Raw genomic sequence first — 26,161 nt, forward strand, 5'->3', positions numbered from 1 at the left:
GTCTGACCAGGGAGTGCACTCAGACCTCAGCTCCACGCTAGGTTGGACTTTACCTAGCCCCACTGGACAGGGCCTGGCCTGTGAGTTAAGCGCCCCGTAAGGTCGCATACGACCCGGCCTTGACCCGAGTTGCAGCATTCCTCCTGGCAGACAGCCCCCCCCTTTTCGATGGCAAGGGGTTCTGTCTGGAGCAGTACCCGCCTGGTTCCTGGTATAGTGAGTAGCTGTTTCCCCCTAGAGGGTATTGGGGTCGACGTGTGCCCTTCCTTGGGACGGGCGGACCCCCGGGTTTCCCTCCTTCCGTCAGGCACCCCCCCTCATCTTTCCCCCCAAATTCTACCCCCCTCCACTTTATGCTCTTGCTGTGTGTGTGTTCTGGTCCACCTCCTGGGGTGGGAGCTGGGCACTATGCTGCTGATGGGGCCGGGGGGTGAACCATGATTCCAGTTGAACAGTCCTCAGCCTTTAAGGATCCAGCTGATAGGAAGGCAGAGGCTGTGGCCTGCAATATGTACACTCCAGCTGGTTCGGCACTGAGACCGTTTTTCACCATTGCCCTGGTGTTGCAAGCTCTGACTGAGTGTGCTAGGCTTTTATGCCGTGACCTGGAGGGAGAACAGTTCCCCCCTGCCTTTGCTGAGCTGGCGGACCAGCTGGTCCAGGGGTTGCAGTTTATCTGTAATGCCTCTTTGGATGCAGCTCCCCTAGTGGCTCAGCTCTCTGTTTCAGCAGTGGTCCTTCGGCATGTCTTTTGGCTCAAATGCTGGTCTGCGGACCAGACTTCTAAAAAAGGCCTTGACTGATCTCCCCTTCCAAGGAGATTGCCTGTTTGGAGCTACTTTGGATGACATCATTAAAGCTCTGACAGGGGGAAAGAGTACCTTTCTTCCGCAGGCTACTAAGGGCAAGATACCTCAGACGTGAGCCCTCCTTCTCGGCTCATGAGAAGTTTTTCATCTCTCAGGATCGACTGACAAGGGCTGGAAGGCTTTCAGGGCCTCCTCTGGAGATTCCAAACAAACCTGATCTTGCAAGCTGATAGTGGGCTTCTCCAGACAAGGCTCCTTCAGCATGAAGGTGCGACCTCACCCGTATCGGTGATCAGTTGTTTATCCAGTGGGGCATCCCGGAGGTTGATCTGTTGGCGTCTCAGCTCAACAGAGAGGTTTAGAGGTTTGTGGCTCAGTCACGTGATCCTCTGGTGGATGCCACAGACCCACTGGTGGCCCCATGGAGTCAATATTGTCTGATTTATACCTTCCACTGGTGGCCCCATGGAGTCAGTATTGTCTGATTTATACCTTTCCTTCTCTCAAGCTTCTGCCAAGACTTCTACGCAGGATCGAGGCAGAAGAGATTCCGGTCATCTTAGTGGCTCCGGACTGGCCTCTATGGGCTTGGTATGCCGATCTGTTGTGGCTGGTTGTCGACATTCCTTGGAAGCTTCCTCTCGGGAATTATTTGCTTTCCCGAGGACCAATCTTCCGTCCTGCTTTAGTCAATGGCTTTGACGCCTTGGCTGTTGGAACGCCAGGTGCTGAAATATATAGATTTGTCTATCAGCGATTCCAACGCTGTTATAAGCTAGGAAATGCACTTCTAGGAATATCTACCATCGTACTGTTTTTTTTTTTTTTTTTTTTTTTTGGTTGAGCCAGATGGTCTTTTTTCAACCTGACTAACTATTTAACTATGTATGTGTAAGTCGCACATTGTGTGGTGTGAATCTCCTTGGAGTTCATCCTCGGTCTTACTCGGTGGCTCGGATCTTGACCTTCCTTCAACGGGGGGTTAGCAGAAACTGGCCATGGGTACTATCAATGGTCATGTGTCTGCCTTATCGGTCTTTTTTCAACGGCCCTTGGCCACACACTCCCTGGTGCGTACTTTTTCTTTTAGGGAGTTAGGCACTTGGCCCCTCCAGTGTGGTCTTTGTTGCCGCCTAGGGACCTCAGTTTGGTGCTCTCAGTCCTTCAGAAGCCCCCTTTTGAGAATCTTTGGGAGATTCGCCTGCTTACACTGTCCCAGTAGGTGGACTTCTTAGTGGCTATCACTTCTGCATGCAGGGTGTCAGAATTGGCTGCGTTATCCTGTCCTTCACCTTACTTGGTGCTTCATATATAAGATGGTTCTTTGTGCCTGTCCGTCGTTCCTTCCAAAGGTTGTCGCTGATTTTCATTTGAATGAAGACATTGTGTTGCCTTCCCTGTGCCCCAGGCCAAAAAATCCTGTAGGAAATAGCTTTGCATGCCTTGGATGTGGTCCGGGCAATTAGGGTGTACCTGGCAGCTACGGAGTCTTTTAGGAAGTCAGACTCACTATTTGTGCTTACGGATGGGCCTCGGAAAGGGTTGTCTGCTTCCTCTGCAACCATTTCCAGATGGATCAGACAGACGGTGATTCAGGCCTATTCCATCAAGGATCAGGTTCCTCCTTTCCCTGGTAAGGCGCACTCTACTCGGTCGCTTAGTGCCATCTGGGCCTTCCGTCATCAGGCGTCAGTGACGCAGGTTTGCAAGATGGCCACCTAGTCGTCAGTGGACACTTTCACAAAGTTCTATAAAGTGGATGTGTTGGCATCTGTGGATGCTTCCTTTGGCTGCAAGGTTTTGCAGACTGCTGTTTTAGAGCACTTGTATTGTTTGTTTTTTTTTTCAGGTGAGCTTCAGTTGTTTGTTTGAGCTCCTGTTTACCTGGTTGGCTAAAGTTTAGCCTTTGGAATTTCTTTTTCGCTGTTCCCACCCCTCCATGTTTAACACTGCTTTGGGACGTCCCAATGGTTAAGAAGATCAGGAACTGTGTCCATCAATGACTGAAAGAGAAAATGGGATTTTTGACTTACCGTAAAATCCATTTCTCTGATGTTCATTGACAGGGACAGCACCCACCCCGCTGTGGAGTTGTATTTTTCTGACACTGCTTGTAACAAAACTGAGTACCTAAAGCAGCGAGCGGGACTAGATATATTTCTTGGGACCGCCCATAGGCGTAGCAAGACTTTTTTTTTTTTTTTTTTTCTGCCTAGTGTCCTACTCCTGTAGGGGCAGTATAAACCAATGGTTAAGCATATCAGGAGCTGTTTCTGTCAATAAACATCAGAGAAATTGATTTTACAGTAAGCCAAAAATTTTTTTTTTTTTTTTTTTTTTTTTTTTTTTTTTTTTATTCTGGTGCTGTCCTCCAGGAACAGCTGCCATGCAGACACCTTCGCTGTAAAATGACCTAGTGTAAAAATCATGAACACAAATAAAATAAATGAATTTTTGGATGTGGACTCAATTTGCTTATATACCAGAATGCCAAAACAAATGTGTTCTTTTCCCCCCGAGCTTCTCGTATCGGCCTTCTCTGTCCAAATTATGCTTACTATCCTTAGTCCTGTCATTTAGCGATTTGCTGCATTGGCTTAGTGACGATGCTAGTGTAATGCATTTTACTTGTAAAAGTATTTTAATTTTATTGGGCAATTTAAAACCTAAACAACAAAATATCAAGCGCACTGGGAGCTTTTCGTAATGTATTTTTAATTTTATTTTAAATCTTATTCTACCCCGTCAAGGCAAGCAAATCAGTCATACGTTGCTTTATCCATAGGCAAAAGGGTTTGTTCTGCCCTATGAACCTAGGTCTCTCCTCTCAACTTGACCACACATTACAAACTGATTGGACAATCCCCTTACCAATTTTTGCTTAAAGCAGATCTAAAGGCAAAACATCTTCCTTTTTTTTTTTTTTTTTTTTTATAAGTTTTGAAAAGAGTAAGGAAGGATTAGAACATTTGCCCGGTTTTTATTGCTGTTTGTCCCCCCGTTGGGGAGATTTCCCCTCTCTATTTGTCCTGTTCACCACTATCATTGAAAGTGAAAGTAAAAGAAAATCCCAAATTATGGGTTGTCCCCAGAAAATTAATGGGGGGGAAATCTTCTAACTAGTTCTGGTGACCTGGGGGATCCCTGAGTAATTCCCTTAATTTTCAGGGATTTGCCCGTTTCCTGTTTGGCTGTGGGACAGGAAGAGAAGGGAAATCTCCCCAATGGGACACAGATGACAAAAAAGAATCTTAAGGGGTTATAACCCTCCCTTGCTTTATCCAAAATTAAAAAAAAAACCCAGTTTTGTCTATGGTTCTACTTTAAATTTACCAATCACAATATAGTCCTAAAGGCTTACCTAAATAATTGGTTTAACTTTTTATTCCGACAGGCCCTCAAACTGCATAATTGGCAAATAAAAGAAGATTGCAAAGTTGTTTTTAAAATATTGCCCGTTTTATCTTGCAATAGAGGGGGTGGGGGGTGGTTTGGAGGCTATGATGCTACTTCGACAGGCCAAGTATAACCAAATATTTAAATATAATAAACACTCTTGTCTTGTTGCTCAAAGCAACCGGTCAGGGTCTTTGGTTTATTTTAAAACCTACACTGCACAAATGACAGTTGGAAGGCGATTGTTGCTTTTGGAAACCATAAATATGCTGCAATCTCCTCCTTCAACTATTAATTCCCTAAAGACAACCATAAGATATTACAGAATACCACAAATCGATTTTGGCAACATTTTGTCCACGCCATTTTTTTTGATTTAACAAATACAGTAATCGTAACACAAATTTGCATGTTAAACCATTATGGCATACCAATAACTTCTTAGTTACCAAAAACTCAAGCAAAATCACATTTATACAACAACGAAGTTGCCGCCCCACCCAGATGCAAGGGTGACAAACCAAAAATAAGTGCACGTGGCGGCAGGGTGAAGGAAGCTCTTTCGCTGGTAATAACAGACATATTCCTAGGGATACGGCTCGTTTATACCCACCACTTCCAGAATTTTCCACCTCACCTGACTGGGCACTTTACCTGTGCAGACAGGTAAGGTGGAAACATTTTAAGAGACAGTACTCAATTTTACAAACTAACCCACATTATTTAATACAATTAATTGTAAATTATTTTGGAGAAAATGGCCGGGGGCCCATGCAAGTGAGACCAAATTTTGGGTCACTAAGGCATTTTTCACGCATAAGCTCCAAAATGGCTGCAGGTTTCTATCAGTGGCGGCTAGATACAAAAGTTGGTAATGTTGGTGAATTGGAAATACCGCTGGCCTGTAGAAGTCGTGTAGCATTTGTGCCTGAACTTGTGGGGGACGTGGTTTGACAGAGACACAGCACCGAGCCCTGTGTAAACACCCTTATGTAAACTTTGTCATATTGTATAGCTGGCTTCTCACTGTGCATTCAGAGCAGGCCAACCATGACCAAGTACAGCGTGTACAGGTATTTTCCTTGTCTTGGGATGCTACCTTGATTCTTAACTGAGCTCCTAAACGATAGTAGGGGGTGTGATGATCATCTTAAAGGGAACCTGTGCTAAAAGAAAAAAGTGGGTTGTCATTGCTGGCTTCATTCTGGATATACTACTTTTCCTGGCCTTATCCAGATTCAGTGCTTAGAAGTCACTGACAAGGAGCAAGGATGCAGATTAGAAATTGGAGTATAATCTTACCTGACCATCTGCATTTGTATTCCACGTATATCAAGTAGAAAGTCTTAAAGCCAAGGGATCAACTTGACAGGTGATGTTGCAATTTTTTTTTTTTTTTGAGCTAAGAAATACCTGCTTAGTGATCCATTTCCTGTAAACAGAATTGGCAACAAGTATAATTTTTACGGGTTTACTGGGCAGGTTGTTCAAATTTCAGCCAGTTGGCAGCCCCACAGCCGGGCCACTACGCTTTACTTTTTTTTTTGTTTTTTTCAAAAGTAGAGGTCAGCAATAGCAGCCTCCGTATATTTCAGGTTTTCTTTAGCCATATCTTTGTCATCAGGCCGAAGTTTGTTTTATTGCTATGGTATATATACGGCATGGAGTTGTGGGGTTTTGAAGTGTCTGCAAAAAAACAAAGTAAAGCAGTGCAAAGAACTGTAGAGATGCACCAACCAGGATTGTGCAGAGGCAGATGCAGCCCGAGGTAGCCATTTTTGGACACTCTGGTCTCAGTCCTGCCAATAACCATGAGTGATGCTTGAGGCAGCCACTTCAATTGGCTACATTGGTGGCACAGCTCAGGTACTCCGGCAACGAATCAAATTTTAGTAGACCAGCAAAAACATACCTCATTGGTAATTGGTTTATTTATTACAATTTCTTATATAGCTCCATCAATTTACATGGCACTTTACATAAATTCTACATTCACATCAGTCCCCGCCCTCAGGGAGCTTAAAATCTAACGTCCCCAACTCACATTCATACATGCACATATTAGGGCCAATTTAGACAGGAGCCGATCTACCTACCAGCATGTCTTTGGAGTGTGGGAGGAAATCCGAGAGCCCAAAGGAAACCCACGGAAGTAAAGGAAGAACATGCAAACTCTAGGCAGGTAGTGTTATGGTTGGGATTTGAACCAACAACCCTGGTGCTGCTAGGCAGAAGTGCTAACCACTTAGCCACTGTGTGGTTGTCAAACTTTGCACATTATTGCCTTTCTAAATAACCTTTATAGACAATAAAAACATAGGACAGTTCAACAGGTCTTTTAATACTTTTCTGGTGCCTAAAACCATGAAAATAATTCACAGTGCTAGCTTCAGATTTTGATGTTAGGACATTCGCTTTTTACTGGAATAACACTTTACAGGATCTTTTTAAAGGGAGGGTTGGTGCCTTTGCACAGTAAAAATGTAAAGTATGAGAAAATTGCATTTGTAAATGTAAACATCCCTTCATCCTGGAAAAAAAGTAAGCCCTAAATTCTATACATACTTACTTACTCCTCCCTTTTTTTATAGATTTTCTTTTTTTTATTTTTATTCTGTTGGGGAAAAAAACATGGCGGGTCCTGGATTATTTGTCACCCTATAAAACTTTATTTTATATATACCCTTTTCTGTTTCTTTTGTGTTAGAAGGTGAAAGCTTCACACTCCTCTCTGTCTCCTTCTATGGGCATGCATGCAAATTGGGAACACAATTCTCTATTTTCTTCTACAATATAGGGAGCTTCTCTTGTGTTGGCTGGAGATAATTAAAAAAATTGAAAGCCTGCATTTCATGGCTGCTAAGGGTTAATGTGAAAGCGAGAGCTGTAAGAGAAAACAATTTCAGCTCACAAATATGCAGCATTGTATAGCTGTAGCAAAGGCATGCTCATGAAAGCTTGTCATTCCTGCAGTCAATTTAATTTGGAACCCAAAGATGATACATCCCAGGTTCTCATTACATTGCCCATATAACCAAGCCAGATGGTCCTTTTAACTAACGTGCTTAGCAGGAGGCAGGAGCAGCAGAACTGATAACTGCGGTGATGTAATGCTGGTCTTTACATGTTCAGAGCGTTTGTTGATGATGACAAAAGAGCTATTGGTTACCCACGCTACAAACAAGGTTTTTTTTTTTTTTTTTAGCATTACATTGAATCAGACTTGGAGAGTTCACACTATTTTTGCCAAATTGAGTTATTGCTTGAGTGGCAGAAGTTTTCCCAGAAAGCCAGACCTATCTGCAACAGTTAATGCAGAGAATAGAAAAAAAAATTAACAAAACTGGAGGAGTTGCACAAAGCAACCAATCGTGGGCCCCACTTTTTATTCTGGGATGATAAAACTATGGGTATTGTCTCCTTTTGATTCATTTTTGATACATTTTTCTTCTTTTCCACCTTTTTATTAAAACTTTTTTTTTTTTATTCATTTGGCCACAGGAAAGGGTTGAAATGTGACATTCGGTTCTCATGAGTTACTACTCATTGCAGCTTTCATCATCTTGTTTAGAACAGGCTAAAATGTTTTGCTGTGCCATAGTGAAACATTGATGAAGTGCTTCTTTGTAGTCATAATAATGGTCACTGTACCACATACTGAGATCACTGTAGTGTTCCCTCTTGCAACAAGTGCTGTATTTAGACCTATACAAATGTTACCACGTTGCAGGCATATATGCAGGGTTGCTGTTAGAAATCAGCGAGCCTTGTACAGCCTACCTGACCCCCCCCCCCCCCCAAACATGAGAACGAGCCCTTGAGTTTTTTCTTTATTTCATAGAATTTTTTATTTATTTTTTATTTTTATAAAGATTTATTTATTTACATTTTAAAAAAAATGTTTTTTTTGCATCCGTGCTGGGGGGTGCTTTAGTGAAAAATGAGGTGTCTAAACAGACCGCCAATGTCTCACTTCTGAGATGGAGAAAAGCAACGATGTTATAAATTCCTCATTTCCTTTCTCTGCAGCCTCAGCTGCACTGCACAGTGTATAACTAAGAATGGCTTTGTGCTGAGCTACTTCTTGTTCATTCACAAACTGAAGCATAATAAACTTTTACTATGCTTCTATAATGAATGGACAGGAAGTAGCTCAGCACAAAGCAATTCTCATTTATACAATTTAGGGGCTCGATATCAATAGTTTACCTAGTTCATTCAAGAAAAGAAGGGTTGGTAAATTGGACATATTTCCCTGCCCCCCACTCTCCATCCTGAAACTGCACACCCTGTTTGCATGCAACAGCTGCTGGCAGGAGAGGAGGGATGCTAGCAGAGCTGCGGGGTAGGGACACACAGGGGTGCCTGGGCAGTAGCGGGGTTGGGGCACAGATGCATGAATGAATCACCCTGCAGTGCAGCTTGAGGGAGAGGGGAATAGTAGGCAGCGCTGAAGGGGGAACCGAAGGAGGAGCAGTAAGGCAGTACAGCTATCCCTCCTGCTCAGCAGGTGCCCAGGCCCCCCTTTTGAACCGATGGGGCCCGGTAAAGTTGGCCGGCCTTACTGCCTTCTCAGCGGCTCTGCATGTTTGCCAATAAAAGTGGTCAATAGATAGGTACTCAATGGCTTACACACTGGGCGATCTTAGTGGTGAACATTGGATAAAGTCTGAAACGGGCAATCTGCCCGCACATGGGCGTAGTTAGACCAACATTTGCAGGAGGTGAAAGAAGGCAGGGCAGAGCAACTAAGAATTTGTTGACTGGTCAGAAGGATTGTAGCCTAACCTAAGCTCTTGGTGTTGCTTCCACTGTAATGCATGATGTGTTTAACCTCACTAATATTTCTGCATAGCTTGTATATCATCAAGTCAGTTCTTTACTGCTTGCTGAGAGTGGATTTGCTATGGGTGCTTTACTGACATTTGGTGTCTTTCCTTTTTTGTCCTGCCGCTTCCCTTCTATCTTTCCACGCAGAACCTCCAACCAAATATCAAATCTCTCAGCCAGACGTTTTAACGATTACTCCCGGCAAGCCTCTTGATCTGCGCTGTCCATACAACGATGCTTCCCTGGTGACTTGGAATAAGGATGGGGTGAAATTAGAATCCAGCAATAGGACGGTGATTGTCATGAACTACTTGCTGATAAACGAGACTCTCCTCAGGGATTCAGGGCTGTATTACTGCTTAGCTCATAAAGGCGCCCAGAGCAATTCTCATTTCTTCCTTGTGAATGTCACAGGTGAGTGACTGGAGAATGGAAGTGTAACCTATCAGACCATAATGCACCATGTGTCATCATCATTGTGTTACAAACAATGGGCTGTATCTAGCAATTTGTCTTTTAGAGAGTTGCCAGGAGGCATAAAAATGAGCCCTCTGGCTTCTGTTTATTCCAGGAGTTGAGTAAAGATTAATAAGCTATTAAGAATTTGTTCTGGCAAACACCAGTGCCTGGTAGGATATCCCAGAATTTTCTCTGGAAGCCCTAACGTTTTGCAAAGCATATAAATATTTTCACAATATAAATGTTTTACTTCGTGACTGATCAGTTTTCTCTTTGATGGTTTTAATGTTTTTATTTTATTTTATTTTATTTTATTTTTTTATTGTTTTTCTGCATTTGGATAGTGCTTACCTCTTTTAACCTACTACGGTTTACGTGATTTATATACATTTCTTGCCTTGTGTTTTCATTTCAGAGGCTAGTTCTTCTGGAGATGATGAAGATGACAGTGACAACGATGTCTCTGAGAACGTAATCAATGACAGCAACAAGATACGTAGGTGGATCACCTGTAAATCCAGGGTGAAAATTCTAATTTCAATGGTGTTAATGAAGAAGTCATGAACATACCATGTGAAAGGCACTTTTTAATAGTTATAACTATCCATGCACCATTTTGCTTAGTTTCAGAAAATTAATATTTCTTACCTTTTTTACAAGGTTACAGGACACTGTGCAGACACATGGTGTACCTGTATTCCATAATCTGTTCAGCTTGAGACAAGAAGCAGGATGTTAATGAGTAGAGGACATGTTCAAGAAACAGGCGGTTATTGGGAGGGGGTGTGTGCCAGAGGCAGGCTGTGATTGGGAGGGGGTGTGTGCCAGAGGCAGGCTGTGATTGGGAGGGGGTGTGTGCCAGAGGCAGGCTGTGATTGGGACGGGGGGTGTGCCAGAGTCAAGCTGTGATTGGGAGGGGGTGTGTGACAGAGGCAGGCTGTGATTGGGAGGGGGTGTGTGCCAGAGGCAGGCTGTGATTGGGACGGGGGGTGTGCCAGAGGCAGGCTGTGATTGGGACGGGGGGTGTGCCAGAGGCAGGCTGTGATTGGGACGGGGGGTGTGCCAGAGTCAAGCTGTGATTGGGAGGGGGGTGTGTGACAGAGGCAGGCTGTGATTGGGAGGGGGTGTGTGCCAGAGGCAGGCTGTGATTGGGAGGGGGTGTGTGCCAGAGGCAGGCTGTGATTGATTGATATGAGGGTATAAGGGCTGAATACATTAACTAATACAGGCATGATGCATGTCTGCACAGTGTCCTGTACCTCTGAACAACCAGCCAAAGGATGCAAACTGACCACTCGAGTACAGTTCAGGTTCTATGCTTTGTGGGGTGCGTTTAGAACAAGGAAGAAATGGGACTGGCAGGATCAACCAGGTACTTCAGATGAAAGTAGTACATGAACATGATAGAAACTATGGTTTATAAAATACACCTATATCATATGTGAACACAGGTAAAAAATATATTTAGGTTAACATGTACTTTAATCTACAGCTTCACATTTAAACAGGAATTCCAGTGTATTTAATATGATTATTACAAAGATGTCTACATTGCAATGTACAGTATATGACGTTAATCAAATGCAGCTATTAGCAGAGTAGGGTGAACTTCACTCTACGGACCCGTTGGTTATATTATTAAGTCTCTTATATCAAGTCTTATCTGAATGGCCCTACAAAATATTTTAGAGGGTTTGTTAGTTTCATAAAGAACATTAAAATCTTAAACATAAATAGAATGTACTATATGAACACCACCTATATAAATATAAGTTTCCCTTGTGCAGAGAGGGTTGCTGGGTGTAAAATATATTTCAAGAGGCAATGACATTTCTAATGAGCACCATAAAATATTGCTTTAAGTGGTTCTTTTAAGATTTTTTTTCCTTTTAGCTTAAACTCCTTCTATTCATTAAGATTAAAAACCTTCTGAGCCCACCCAGATGACCCCCCCTCCCCTTATTTATCTGAGCCCGGTCTCGATCCAGCATTGTGCGCAAGAGCAGCAGCTCTTTCGTCTTTCTCCCTCCTCAATGGGCAAATTGATAGCAATGGGAGATATTGGCTCTTGAATTCAAGAGCCAGGTGTCACTTCCTGATCACTTATCCAAGCCTGTTAAAATGCTGGTGCCAACATTATAATACTGTTCTTAAGCTTCCTAAAATGTCTGATATGCATCCCAGGAGTCTGCGGTCTGGCTGAGGGTTATGCCATCCTCTCCTAGGCAAGGAAAGAGGAAGTGGCTTTCTGCACCAACAAAAAGATACTAGCCCCACCGCACAACCTCGTCCTCCGCCTTTCTAAAAAAAAAAAAAAAAAAAAAAATGTGCAGATGTGAGAGGGAAGGATTAAAATCCCCACCTTAAATAGAAATGTATAACGAGTATATCAGTAGTATGATTGATTTGACTTTAACTTTCCATGCAAGCCATTGGAAACATCGTAATATGTACTGTCTCTAAATTTCTACTGACATGAATGTACAAATCATTTAGCAACATAATGATCCACTTAAAAAATTGTTGTTTCTTTACATCTGATTGACAATATGAAGCCTTGCTAAGTCACCATTTCTGTTGAAAACTTTCTGTTTTTCAGGATCTCCTTATTGGACAAACCCAGAGAAGATGGAGAAGAGACTTCATGCTGTCCCAGCTGCTAACACCGTAAAGTTACGTTGTCCAGCTGGTGGAAACCCCACCCCTACCATGAGGTGGTTGAAGAACAACAAGGAGTTCAAGCAAGAGCATCGGATTGGCGGGTATAAGGTAAGCTAAACACATTAACAGCTGTACCCTATGAATTCTATCACTATAGTGCTCAACTCTTCCTGAGCTTAGGGGTCCCAAGTGTTTTTTTTTTTTTTTTTTTTTTTTCATTTTGTAATTTCTTCAAATTGATAAGCTGTGTTGCCTAACATATTAGTTTGATTAGCGCACTGTCCGTATTTTTTCAGTTCAAAACACTAGATTGCTCATTCCCATTTCATCTGGAGAACCTTTTAAGTTCCTATAGCTCAGATTACCTTAAAGAAATATTTGTTTTCTTCAATGTCCCCTTCCCAATCAGCACATAATTGCGTTTCCTTCTCTTCCTTCTCTTCTGAAAATAAAAAATCTCATCTGGTACTTCTGGAAATGGATGTACATGTGACTTGGCCCCCTTTCTCTCTTGAGATGTGGGAAAAATGTCCTTATCCTTGTGTAAGCTGCAATTTGTGACTTGGAACTTACACTTACTTGGCTTCTTTCCCTTGCTTCTGGTAGCTGAGTGGAGCAGATTCGGTATGTTATATGGTGCTAGAGAGGGTGTCTTCTAAGTGAACTTGTTGCTTTCGCGCTTTACCCAAAGACCTTAATTTAAGAATACTAGTTCCATGTTGATTAACCTGCATCAGTACTTTCTAAATTGCGGCCTAATAATAAGTATAATGATCATGAGTTAAAACTTTCCTGATCTGTATGCTTATCCTGGAAAAGGCAATCAAAATATTAGTTTCCGAGACATCCGAAAATCTCGTATTTTTTGAAAGAACTGCAATGCTGTTGGCATTTCCCTCTCTACACCAACAAGCAGATCATGCTTTGTACATACACAGATTAAACCATTTTTTAAGACAAAGGGTTGGAAGTGCTTATGTGCAGCACACAGTATTACAGCATACCTGTTCTACAGGGAATACATTGGGAAGCTTGTTAGGCAAATGGGTCATAGCAGTTACTAGTCCACTGACCTTTTACCCCAATTACTCCTTGTTTGAAGAGCAATTTACACACATACCCTTAGATGCAGCTGCTAAGTTTCAGATATGCAAACGTAAGGAGTTGGTTTTTCAAAAACATATGCCAATGCAATAAAATTGTTAAACGTTGATAATCGAAGATGGTGTCAGGCAAATTAAAGGGCAATTTAGAGGTGAATTGCTGTTCTGTAATATATTTTCCATGATATTAAGATACCTGAATAAAGCTTTGTTGTGTGGGGATAATAAAAAGCACCAGGTGCAGGCTTGTTATCAGACCAAAACAGTTATTACCATGTGCAATAAGGCATAATAGCAATAGAAGCTGGAGATATGATGTGTGTGTGTTTGGGTGTATCGCAACCTTGTCCTGCCATAATATTACTACAGTCGAGAAGTTAGAAGTAAACACAGTATTTTGCGTGGTGTGTGTGTGTGTGTGTGTGTGTATATATATATATATATATATATATATATATATATATTATGTGTGTATATATACAGTGCCTTGCGAAAGTATTCGGCCCCCTTGTACTTTTCAACCTTTTGCCACATTTAAGGCTTCAAACATAAAGATATAAAACTGTAATTTTTTGTGAAGAATCAACAACAAGTGGGACACAATCATGAAGTGGAACAAATTTTATTGGATATTAAAAACTTTTTTAACAAATAAAAAACTGAAAAACCGGGCGTGCAAAATTATTCAGCCCCCTTAAGTTAATACTTTGTAGCGCCACCTTTTGCTGCAATTACAGCTGTAAGTCGCTTGGGGTATGTCTCTATCAGTTTTGCACATCAAGAGACAGAAATTGTTGCCCATTCCTCCTTACAAAATAGCTCGAGCTTAGTGAGGCTGGATGGAATGCGTTTGTGAACAGCAGTTTTCAGTTCTTTCCACAGATTCTCAATTGGATTCAGGTCTTGACTTTGGCCATTCTAACACCTGGATATGTTTATTTGTGAACCATTCCGTTGTAGATTTTGCTTTATGTTTTGGATCATTGTCTTGTAAGACAAATCTCCCTCCCAGTCTCAGGTCTTTTGCAGACTCCATCAGGTTTTCTTCCAGAATGGTCCTGTATTTGGCTCAATCCATCTTCCCATCAATTTTAACCATCTTCCCTGTCCCTGCTGAAGAAAAGCAGGCCCAAACCATGATGCTGCCACCACCATGTTTGACCATGTGGGGATGGTGTGTTTAGGGTGATGAGCTGTGTTGCTTTTACTCCAAACATAACGTTTTGCATTGTTGCCAAAAAGTTTGATTTTGGTTTCATGTGACCAGAGCACCTTCTTCCACATGTTTGGTGTGTCTCCCAGGTGGCTTGTGGCAAACTTTTAAACAACACTTTTTATGGATATCTTTAAGAAATGGCTTTCTTCTTGCCACTCTTCCATAAAGGCCAGATTTGTGCAGTATATGACTGATTGTTTTCCTATGGACCGAGTCTCCCACCTCAGCTGTAGATCTCTGCAGTTCATCCAGAGTGATCATGGGCCTCTTGGCTGTATCTCTGATCAGTCTTCTCCTTGTATGAGCTGAAAGTTTAGAGGGACGGCCAGGTCTTCGTAGATTTGCAATGGTCTGATACTCCTTCCATTTCAATATTATCGCTTGCACAGTGCTCCTTGGGATGTTTAAAGCTTGGGAAATCTTTTTGTATCCAAATCCGGCTTTAAACTTCTCCACAACAGTATCTCGGACCTGCCTGGTGTGTTCCTTGTTCTTCATGATGCTCTCTGCACTTTAAACGGACCTCTGAGACTATCACAGTGCAGGTGCATTTATACGGAGACTTGATTACACATAGGTGGATTCTATTTATCATCATTAGTCATTTAGGTCAACATTGGATCATTCAGAGATCCTCACTGAACTTCTGGAGAGAGTTTGCTGCACTGAAAGTAAAGGGGCTGAATAATTTTGCACGCCCAATTTTTCAATTTTTTATTTGTTAACAAAGTTTGAAATATCCAATAAATTTCGTTCCACGTCATGATGGTGTCCCACTTCTTGATTCTTCACAAAAAAATTACAGTTTTGTATCTGTATGTTTGAAGCCTGAAATGTGGCAAAAGGTCAAAGTTCAAGGGGGCGAATACTTTCGCAAGGCACTGTGTGTGTGTATACATATACATATATATATATACATCATATATATATATATATATATATATATATATATATATATATAAAATATCTATATGTATGTGTAGCACCCTCCTAGTTAGGTGCTGGGCAAAACATATCTGTGACACTAATCTGCTTATCAGGAGGGTCTGATCTGTTATTTTAGCCTGTTACATGTTTCCAAGTGTGATTCACTGGGTCTGAGGTAGTGTCCCCACTGCAGCCACTGAGGGAGCTCATTGGATAGTGGAGGAAACCTAGCCAGTGGCACACTCTGTTTTATGTCAGTTCCAGGGCGAGGGCATTCCTGCAGTGCATCCTGGGATAGCACATAAATAGGAGGGGGGCATGTGACAGGGTGTCTTTGGGTGGAAAGCCAGGTCCCAGGAGGAGGGTGTTGATTGTCTCTCCTCCTGTTGCTGAGGAAGGTGGCCCAGGCAGTCATCCTAGGGACCAGGGGATGAGCTGTGCTGTGAAGGATCCAGTGTGTGCTGACCAAGTGGAGCCGTGGGGCTGGATTCTTCTGGAAAACCAGTGTTGTGAGTACTCGAGATCTGCCCAGGGGTCTGCCTAAGAGAGGGGGCCACTCCAGAAAGGTCAAGGGGATCAGAGAGCCAGCTAACCCGGGATGTTACAGTAAAGGGGGTGCCAAGTTGTGAAGCCCGGAAGAATAGGGAATAAAGAGGGCGCCAGGAAGGGCCCTGAAGTGTCTCAGCAGTAGTCTACACTACAAGTCCGCTACCTCAGGTAGGAGTACCTTAGGGAGCTTAAAGGACTTTTCACAGTCAAAAGTAAAGCTAAAGTAAGCGGCCTAGCCGTGACCAGCGTCAGTCAGCGTTAACCAGCATCAGTCAGCATTAACCAGCGTCAATCAGTAGTTCTGTATAGTCCCTGCCTATTTTGTGCATAGTTCAGTTGTTGGAGTATCCCACTCATCCCTTCTCCTATCCAAGTCCTCAATAAACCCTAAAAAAAAAAAAAAAAACTAAGAAACCTGACTGGTTCTTGTCTGAGGTAATCCCACTTGAAAACATGCTTAAATGTCCAACTGTTGCTAATGGTAACCCAGGGGAACCCACACTCAGCAGCTCCCATGGGAGTAGTGATTATATATAATTTTTTTTTTTATTAGATCACGCTGAGTGAAAACGTTTCTTAAGGAACAATCAATGCTGTAGTCACAATACCATGAGTGCCACTTCCTACTGACGTGCTGTTCAAATGCCCAGGAAGCATTAAAGACTTTAAATTTCTTGTTGTTTTGGTAGTCAGGATGTTTTAGTGGCTTCCAATTTTTAAAGTCGCATAGATTCCCATGGCTGGGGACTGTTCCTAGTAATTATTCAAATGCCAGCTGATCAGGCCGTAACGAATAGCATTTGGAGATGGCCAGTCAGTAATTTTAAATTTTGATCAGGCAAAGAGAGACCTATTTTTGACAGTGACCATTTTTTTTTTTTTTTTTTAACCCTGCAGCACCCTAGTATTTGAAGGAAAAAAAAAATTACTATAGTGATTTTATTTTGTTCTTCATATTTTTTAACAATTTTCTTTTTAATGAAGGTTTGAGACAAAAGTACAAAGTATATGAGGTGTGAAGCATTGAGGTTTATTTTGTCTAATTTTTAAAAGATCCTGTACTTGGAGAAATAATTTGCTATCGCTACCAAATGCCTACACAGCTCAGTCCTCATCTGATAATTGCAAATAATCCTGAAATTAGATTAATTGGTTCAGGGGCATTTTCTGAAAGCAGTGGACCTCTGTGCGAGGTTATAAATGGGGCCACCTGGCCATGAAAATGTGGCGCGCGTGCAGCATGCCTCTGTAGAAAGTGACCATATTTTAATTGCATTGAATATTGAGCGTGGCTCATAGAGGTGTAGTTAAATAGTTTGAGTTGACTTGCATACTAAAGGATTGAGACAGTGTTGAATACGGAATGTGCAGCACAGTACATTGGAGGGGCCAGCGCCCAAGAGAAAAGGATGGGGTATCTGTTTATGGGTCAGTAGAAGGTGACCTACTACTGACCCCTGAACTCTGCATCAGTTACTACTGACCTCTGAACTTTGTATCACTTACCACTGACCCCTGCATCATTTGCTGCTGTCCTCTAAACCCCTCATCACTTACTACTGACCACCTGTAATCTACTGATCACTACTGAGTCCAGGGGTCAGGAGTAAATGATTGAGTTCAGAGATCAGTAGGGACACATAGTGTTGAGGTTAATACTATGTGACCCTCTGTCTCACAGTACATTCAAACAGCCCTCCCCTGCACAGCTTACTGCTGTTCTACCGCAACCTGGACTCATCACGGTACTTCTGGTACTGCAGCTCTGGTTCGCCGCCTCCTCTTTCTAGGTCCGATAGGTAGGACTAAATCACAGCCCTGCCACAGAACCCCCCTAACTCCAATGCTCTCATGCAAATCGCCTCCTCTGGGCGGGGAGCCAGGATAAGACAGTGATTATTGCTAACTGCTATAGCAGTCGTTTGCCATAGTCGCAAGTAGATCCAGCAGGCTGGTTGTAGCCTAGTTAATAGATCATCTTGGTACATTAGGCCTGCTCATGGTTTGAATCTCGGCCTGTTCCTGCTAAACTGACCGAGATTCATACTGTGTATGGCTGGCCTTAGTGTTTGCTTACTGTTCGTTCAAAAGAATACCTTGCTTTAATACTGTTAATGATAATTTCCGCCTAGAAAAGGCTCTGGCTGTTAATGCTCTCTCGCTCACTAAGTTCGACACAGCATGGCAACACTGGAAATACGCCCAACAGTGATTCTGGGGCACAGCAGATATGGTGGACTTACGCCTTTCCCCTGGCAACTATGTTCCCACTGGAATGCTGGGGGGGGGGGGGGGGGAGGCTGTCTCTCCTCCGTGTCTTCTTGCCTTGCAGAGTGGTCCATCTTCAATATTTCCCCTATGGTATTGTCCTTGAGAGCTAGTCCTTAATGGTACCTTTACCTCTAGTTCTCGGTTGCAATTGTTACTGTTATTGGTTGTGATAATCATTTATCTTGTTACTACTACTAGTAAGTCTGGAGTACCCCCCCCTCATGTGCCCCCCCCCTGATATACTTCTTTTTATGATGGATGTTCATTCTACAATGCAATGTTATTCTATTTTTTCTTTTCATTGTCTGTGTTATTTGAAATATTTCAATAAATATTATTAAAAAAAAAAAAGAATAGCTTGCTGTTCAGTAGCTGTGTGAGTACAGTGTACTGAGAATTTTGACTCAAGTACCACTTTCCTTGCTTGACTCACCTCACCAGCATACCTTGTCTTGTGCTGCGGGTTGTGTACTGTACGTGGCTGTTTTTTGATGTTCCTTTGTGTGTTTCTCCTCATACGTGCACTTTCTGTCTACTGCATGTTGGTACTTGTGATGGTGCCTATGTGTTTTCACTATGTATTTTTTACTGCAGTATGTAAGTGCCGATCCTCCCTACCTCTTTGGCTGCTGTCTCCCTCCCACTTGCGGTGTCTACGCTAGCACTCCTGGGTGTGCGTTCAGCAGCTGTTGTGTGTGTGTTTTATCTTGTGTAAATTACTGTGTTGGACATGTTGCTTTTCATTCCTCTCTGTTTAATGTGCACACTTCTATTTTTTTTTTGTGTTCTATACGAATACTGTACAGGCATATGCTTAGAAAGCCTACCAAAAGAACAAGCACTGTATTTTTTTAGACTTGCTTTCTCAGTGTAAACCAAGAAGAATTCTACTGTGCCTGGGGCTTTTCAACTACACTGCAATTCTCCATACACGGGGAGATATAGAAGTGCTACCTTCCCTAAGAGGCTGGTCTTTGGATTCTAAGAGTAACATGTAAAAAAGTTCAATAGGCAAGTGGGCATCAGAACTGGACCACAAGAGCAATGGAAGAAGGTGACCTGGTTGGATGAATTCAACAATGGTCTGAGGAACACAAGTCGGAGGTGTTGCCTTAAGCTGGACACACACTATACAACTTTTGTTGTTCGATTTCCTTTAGATTTACCTTCAACTATGTAGTGCAAGGGCCTGCCTGATTGCATATAAATTGAAAGTGTATAGATTTGACCTCATATTATATGGTTTTGGTAAGTCTAAAGGAAAAAATATAAAGACAATTGTATAGTGTGTATGGCCCATTACTCATCATATTCTCTAAATCTCAATCAAGTGGAGCATCTTTGGGATGTTCTGGAAAAACAATTGCAATACATGGAGGCCCCGCCTCACAACTTACAGGACTTAAAGGATCTGTTACTGACATATATATATATATTTTTTTTTTTTTCAAAAGTCTGTCTTGTAAAAAGCACCCTGGCCTACATAATCTTACATACACCTTTGAGGGTATAGTTGACCCCAATAGGGCATTCTGGTACAGAGCGTGTTTAGCATGCACTTTACATATGTGCTGAAAGCCTTTAGTAGACCTGTGATCATAAGACCAGCGTTCGTCTTGCCCCTCCCAAAAAGCAAACTTGCTTCTTCTAAGGAAAGCTGGTTTAACATTAACAGGATGCTGTTCCCACATCTGCTGGCCCCGATAAGTTGTTCCCTCCACAGCCCTATCTACACAGTCAGGTTGTTGAGAATAAATAGAGGACTGAGCAAACAGTTCAATCTCTGGGAATTGGCTGAGTACACAGCGCTGATTGTAGGTGAGATGACTGCTGCGGAATGAAGGGCAAGTGTCCTGGAATTTAGCTGTCCACAGCAGACCTGTTTTAATGTGGCCTTGAACCTACACACTTGTCTGCTGTCTAGTACAGGGGGTAGAGCAGGGTGATGCAACTAAACAGAAGCTATTTAGGGTGAGGTCGACAATCGTTACCAGAAATGGCACAGCAAAAAACTGACTTGGTAGGTACATTTTTAATAAATATCTAGAAAGATTTTGCTAAACTGGAATTATTTTTTTTTACTTGTAGTGTGCACAGCTCAAATCCTACTATACAGTTTTCTGAAATGTCAAGCTGGGTGGTGCTGACAAGGCCACCTATGGCCTAAATATCGGCCGATTTAGCAGGAATCCGCCAATGTTTGGGTCATTTATGGCTAGCATAGGACACTGGCAACAGACAACGTCCACTGCAATTGCATAAGTGACCACACCCAGTAGCAATAAAGTCATCCAATATAATTTTCCACCAGTTTTTTTTTTCCAAACGTTCTAATTTTGCAGCTCCCCTAAGCTGTCAAGTGCCATCTGAAGTTCACATTTTGTTAAAATGCACATAGGTAGCTAAAACTAATTTCTGAAGCCATTTGAGCTTTCTATTTGCTCCATAAATATTGTCAGTTTAGCTGAGACTCCCTGAATTCGTAAGATTTACAAATGCAAAATGAGCCTGTCTTAGTGTACTTATTTATGACTCTCTCTCCACCCCATAAATGCTTTGAAAAAAACGACTTTCTGAAAGTCGGCATTCGAAAGACATCCTTCCTTCCACATGACAGTGTTGGGAGTCTGGTGATTGGCCACTGAGTCCTTTGCATGAGTATTTTTAGGCTTGGCCATACCCAGTCTTCGGCAGCTTAGTGTATACTGTATATTCAACCATAGATTCCATTTGTAAACCCTAGGACAAGTTTATTTTAATGAGAACAATGTCTTTACTGTTAATCTTTTAAATGCCTCGTGTTGATGTGCATATGTACACACAGTTTATCATATTTACTCAAAGCAGTGAAGCACAAGAGATGTTTCTGGCTCATTTTTAAGGAAAGTCAATGGATGGCACAGTGGATGGAGTTTCATTGAAAGCTGTGTGTCATTCTGGAAAAACCTTTGCAGCTCAGGTTATTCTTAGTATGGAATACAATGCTCTCTTCACATGGCCTGTTCACTAGCTAATAGTTTTTTACATCAGCTGTCAACAAGGATGCAGATTGCATTGTCTGCAGGAAGTAGCTAAAAACGGAATGCTTACAAATCTGCATACGAAAATATGGCAGAATGGGCAAGTAATATGAGTAACTTGTCAAACATATTTTAGGAACAACAAGCAGGTTTAGGAAAACATTTTTTTAAGAGTTAGGATTAAACAAGATTGCTGTTGATTGACAGCAAATGGCATTAACACATTTAATGGTAAAAGTAGCTGCTCTGGGAATTTGAACACTTGTCATTTGGACTGTCAGGGCATGCAGGGCTCCAGCCTACCAGGGCGATTTGGTTTCTTGATTTTTGCATGCCTGGGCGACACAGGTGGATTTATTTTGAGTGACCCTTTAGCTAGAGATTAGCAAAGAAGCTCTGGAATGCAATTTTACCATGGAATATTACTGACGCTCAGTTGAAGGTTTAATCTTCTAAGCACTTGTACCCTTGTGGTAATCTGTTTTATTACTCCCTACTGATGTCTGCAGTCTGCTCGAAGGCTCTTAAAGGAACCTCATGTGGTTTATCACCAGTTCTGTTTAGGAACAATATTTTAAATACCTTTATAAAATGTAATAAAGTTATGAGATAGATTGGACAGTATGCCTTCCACTGTGGAAATACAAATATCGGAGTGTTTAAAAGTTAAAATCGTCACCTAGAGAAGAAAACTGGGATTTGCAGCTGGTCAGTTGTTAGTACCATGTACCATGTTTTCGTAAGGTCAAAATTAATGTTAATCCTAGTTTATTTTAGGTGTAGCTGTTTTTAAATGGTCACCTGTACTGGCCAGGCACAGAGCGTTAAACGGTCAAGAGGGAAAAGAACCGCTCAAGTGAGGGGATAGTTCCAAACACATCCAACCCAGGTGCAGGCACGGATCCGCAGTCCTGATAGCAGCAAATGGAAAAGCACAAAAAGCCGCACAACCGGTTGAAGATGCAAAAAGTTAAAATCCAAATTTATTTTGCAGGCAAAAAGATAAAATCATCCAAGATGAAACCAAAACAGTCGGAGACATGGGGGGGGAAAAGGGGAGCACGGCGGTTGACGCGTTTCACGGAGTCTTCCGCTTAGTCGTAACTTAGTCGACTAAGCGGAAGACTCCGTGAAACGCGTCAACCGCCGTGCTCCCCTTTTCCCCCCCATGTCTCCGACTGTTTTGGTTTCATCTTGGATGATTTTATCTTTTTGCCTGCAAAATAAATTTGGATTTTAACTTTTTGCATCTTCAACCGGTTGTGCGGCTTTTTGTGCTTTTCCATTTGCAGGCACAGAGCGTTGTCTAGAACCTGTAACTTTATGCAAGTTTCAGATATAGATTCGTAATTTTAAAGCCCATTTTGGAACTAATGGCAAAAATAAGTATTGAAGTCCCTACCCCACATATAGATAATATAAGGCTTGTTGGTCTACAAGGCTTTAAAATATATGAATGCTTCCCTTACACCTCCAGTGCCTGTGCAGCTGGCACTCTGGTCTTCTCCTCTCCTGGCTCTCAAGGACCATGATGATGTCATGATGGCCCAAAAGTAGAGCTGCATTAGGAAAGAAAGCCATAGAAATGCACTGTTAGAGCCCCCCTAGACTAAGCAAGCAGTATATGTTGTTGGGGGATGGGTACCAGTTTTTATTTTTACTTTAACTTTAAATAGCCTCGAAACCAATACAGCATATAAATTATCTCTGTATGGTATTTATCTACATTGTGCTCTTTATAAAAGTGAACCTTTTTGAAAAAACCCAACCCAACTCTGTATTGGCCATCGCTTCCCTTCCCCCCCCAGTCCTACGTGTGTGAGCCTACATGAAATTTGCTAATAACTAATGCTTTAGTAGCTAAAATGCTAGTAATTTTTTTTTTTTTTGTAGAATCAATTTTAAAAATAATAAATGTATCTAAAATAATAAAATTGTAGGCTCCTCGATGGCAGGGAAGCATGTGAATATAAAATATAAGTGTGAAGCGCTATGAAAATTTGATATTGCTAAATAAGTACCTATAATAAATTAAAATAATCCTGGTATCTCGGTTAATGAAAATATAAGTTTAAGTGCATTTAATATACAGTTGTTTAGAAAGCAGTGTTTGCACATAAATTGATCGATTTTGGTAATGATATTAAGTGTAGAGCATTAACAGAAGTACATCTCACTTCAGCAAGAAAACCCAGCAGCGCATTAGGACAGTTGTGAGATTCCATCGCAGAGAGGACGATGAGCCAATGCATAGTCTGGATTCCCCTGATCACAACAGTCCCTCATCACCCTAAAATGATTTCACAATATGAGCCGCTGACAGAGCAGAGGTCTCCACTGAATAGGACTTTGTGTGCTCTGAAAGGAGGCTCGTTATTCCATTAAAATAAAGCGATACCTGTTCTCCCTTCCCCCCACTCCATGCCATCAGCCTCTCTGCTCCCCTCCTCTGCATTCCTCTGACTCCAGCCCTCTGCAATGCTTTCTTCATAGATAGAAGTTCCCCCAGCCTGTAATTATATTTGGGACCAGTAATGGGCACCACATTTTTGGTGTAGGGTCAATGCATTCATAGGAGATAGTGAAGGGGGCTGTCTTAGAATCTGTTTAGATTGGAGCAGCTTTAGTGTCTTGGTGTGTGCAATGTTTTACAGATGATTAAAAACAGACAAAAGACACTATCAATTTGCTTAAATTGTTAAAAAAAAAAAAAAAAAAAAAAAAAAACCCAAATGCATAGTATATTTCTTTATACCCAAAAAAACACAAACCTGTGGTATGTTTATAATATTTCTACCGACATTGCCATATAAGCCATTGATATTTACTTTACAGTTTGCTGGCCAGGAGTGAGGTTTAGACTGTGTTTATGATTCTTTATGAATTATACATATGTATTAATTTGTCTGTGTCAATGTGTCTGTGTAAATAAAATGCTTTATCTTTTTCTGTTGTCCTACCTAAGAACACTTGTAAATCTACTTTAGAGAAAATAAATTAATTTCTGTCTTATGTTGGCCATGCATAAAGCAATTTTCAGGCAATTTCACAATTTTAACTAGCTTTTGGTTGTTAATGTGATCAAAGGTGATTGAAAACCTAAGCGTCAAAGAAGTTTGATTGACTTTGATTATGTTTAGGGATTGAAATTGATTTAATAGGCTGAATAATTGTGATTATAACCTTTTCAGGCATTCTGGTAGCAAATGATTTGTTTTCCCCCCTGTGTTCGAGCTTTCTTCAACTTGATTACACAACAGTTGATTGAAGATAGTAGATTCATTTAAATCTTTTTCGTTTCGGAATAGAGTCTTGCTGACCACACACGGTTATAGCATGCAATGGAAATCTACAGTAATCTGCTGTTTTAGATCTCAAATGTCTAACTTTTTTCCCTCCTATCATTTTTTTACTGTAAATGCAGTATTAAAAAAAAAAAAAAAATAAAGGAAAAATCATTAAAATTAAAAGGTACAATTTTCTGGTTTCATACGCCTTGCTTAAATAAAAACTCCTATTTTCTTTATATAGAAAATGGGACATGTTAAATTGGAACAGGAAAAAAACCCTAAATTGGTAAAAAAAAAAAAAAGTTTTTTGTTAGAACTGGAAAGTTAGCACCAGATGAGTTATTTTTGTTGGCTGAGTTACATTTTTTAGTTTTATGTAATTTACCTTTTTAATAATTTTACTTTCTTAGGTCCGTAACCAACACTGGAGTCTGATTATGGAAAGCGTTGTCCCATCTGATAAAGGCATATATACTTGCATTGTGGAAAATGAACACGGGTCAATCAACCACACTTACAGTCTTGATGTCATAGGTAAGATGCACATCTTCATCTGGTACTTTGTTTTACCAGAAAGACCTGTATATGTTCAGTATATTGTCAGATATAGAGGCCAAGTTTTCAATTGGTGTGACCTAAGATCCAAAGCGAACTTGTTTTTACGAGGATCCCTGAGGCTTTGATTTCTTCCCCTGCCCTAACCAGTTTAACTTCCAGATATTACTTTTTTGAACGAAGTGCCTATAATTTTTCATCATCCAGAAAAATGCATGTGCCTGAAGCTAAGGTTATATTGACTACTTGTTTACTATCTGGTCATTTCAGAATGCTTAAAATGAATCTGCATATTAAAGGAAATCTGTCATCAGAAGTTTGGAGGCCATCTTTGTTGCTTTCTAGCTAGTTGCCTGGCTGTTGGGGTAACCAAATTTGCTTCTTATATTTCAAGTATTTCAATACATTTAAAAAATACTTTGAAATGTCTCTGACCTTGAAGAATTATTTTCACGACAAAAAGGACTTCTAACTCTTCTTCAACCCCCAGTGAGAGGAACAGCCAGGCACCAAGCATTTTCTGAAATGAGCAGTTTTAGATATGAAAGGTTGGGAAATGTCATTTTTTTTTCACCAAAATGATTAAATAAAAAATATATTTGTTTTTTAGATTTTACTGTAATGTCCTTTATGCACTAGGCGCAATCACTAAACTCTCATATAAGCTGTGCCATAACAACGTAATTTCTGTTTTAATATTTTATCAAACTTTGAAGATATTAGAACAATAGTGTATATGTCATTCAATCAATTTAAATACCAGTGGTTCAGACGGGAAGAACATTTGAGGAGCATAAAAAGCCATTGATGACAAGTGTTTGCATACAGAAGCAGATCAAAGCCTAGGTCAAAAATTCCAGCAACATAATTTAAGGAGTATAATGCCCCATACACACGTGCAGATTATCTGCAGACTTTTGTCTGCAGACTTACCAAAACCATATAATATGAGGTCAAACCTAAACACTTTCAATTTGTATGCAATCCGGCAGGCCCTTGCTCTACATAGAAAAGGTAAGTCTGCAGACAAAAGTCTGCAGATAATCTGCACGTGTGTATGGGACATAAGAGTTGC

General features: G+C 41.2%; 1 protein-coding gene across 4 annotated transcripts in view; it reads left to right on the forward strand.

Moving 5' to 3' along the window:
- FGFR2 (fibroblast growth factor receptor 2) overlaps positions 1 to 26,161 on the forward strand; it is a 253,809-nt gene that overhangs the window by 170,329 nt on the left and 57,319 nt on the right. For 3 of the 4 annotated variants that reach the window (XM_082267392.1, XM_082267391.1, XM_082267393.1), the window contains exons 3-6: positions 9,183 to 9,449; positions 9,910 to 9,990; positions 12,094 to 12,263; positions 24,942 to 25,065. In XM_082267392.1, the coding sequence (XP_082123518.1) occupies positions 9,183 to 9,449; positions 9,910 to 9,990; positions 12,094 to 12,263; positions 24,942 to 25,065 (642 nt within the window). The remainder of the gene's footprint in view (positions 1 to 9,182; positions 9,450 to 9,909; positions 9,991 to 12,093; positions 12,264 to 24,941; positions 25,066 to 26,161) is intronic. The other variant, XM_082267394.1, reaches the window with a different exon arrangement.

The sequence above is a fragment of the Pelophylax lessonae genome, assembly GCF_965119305.1.
Source record: "Pelophylax lessonae genome assembly, chromosome: 9".
NCBI classification, from domain to species: Eukaryota; Metazoa; Chordata; class Amphibia; order Anura; family Ranidae; genus Pelophylax; species Pelophylax lessonae.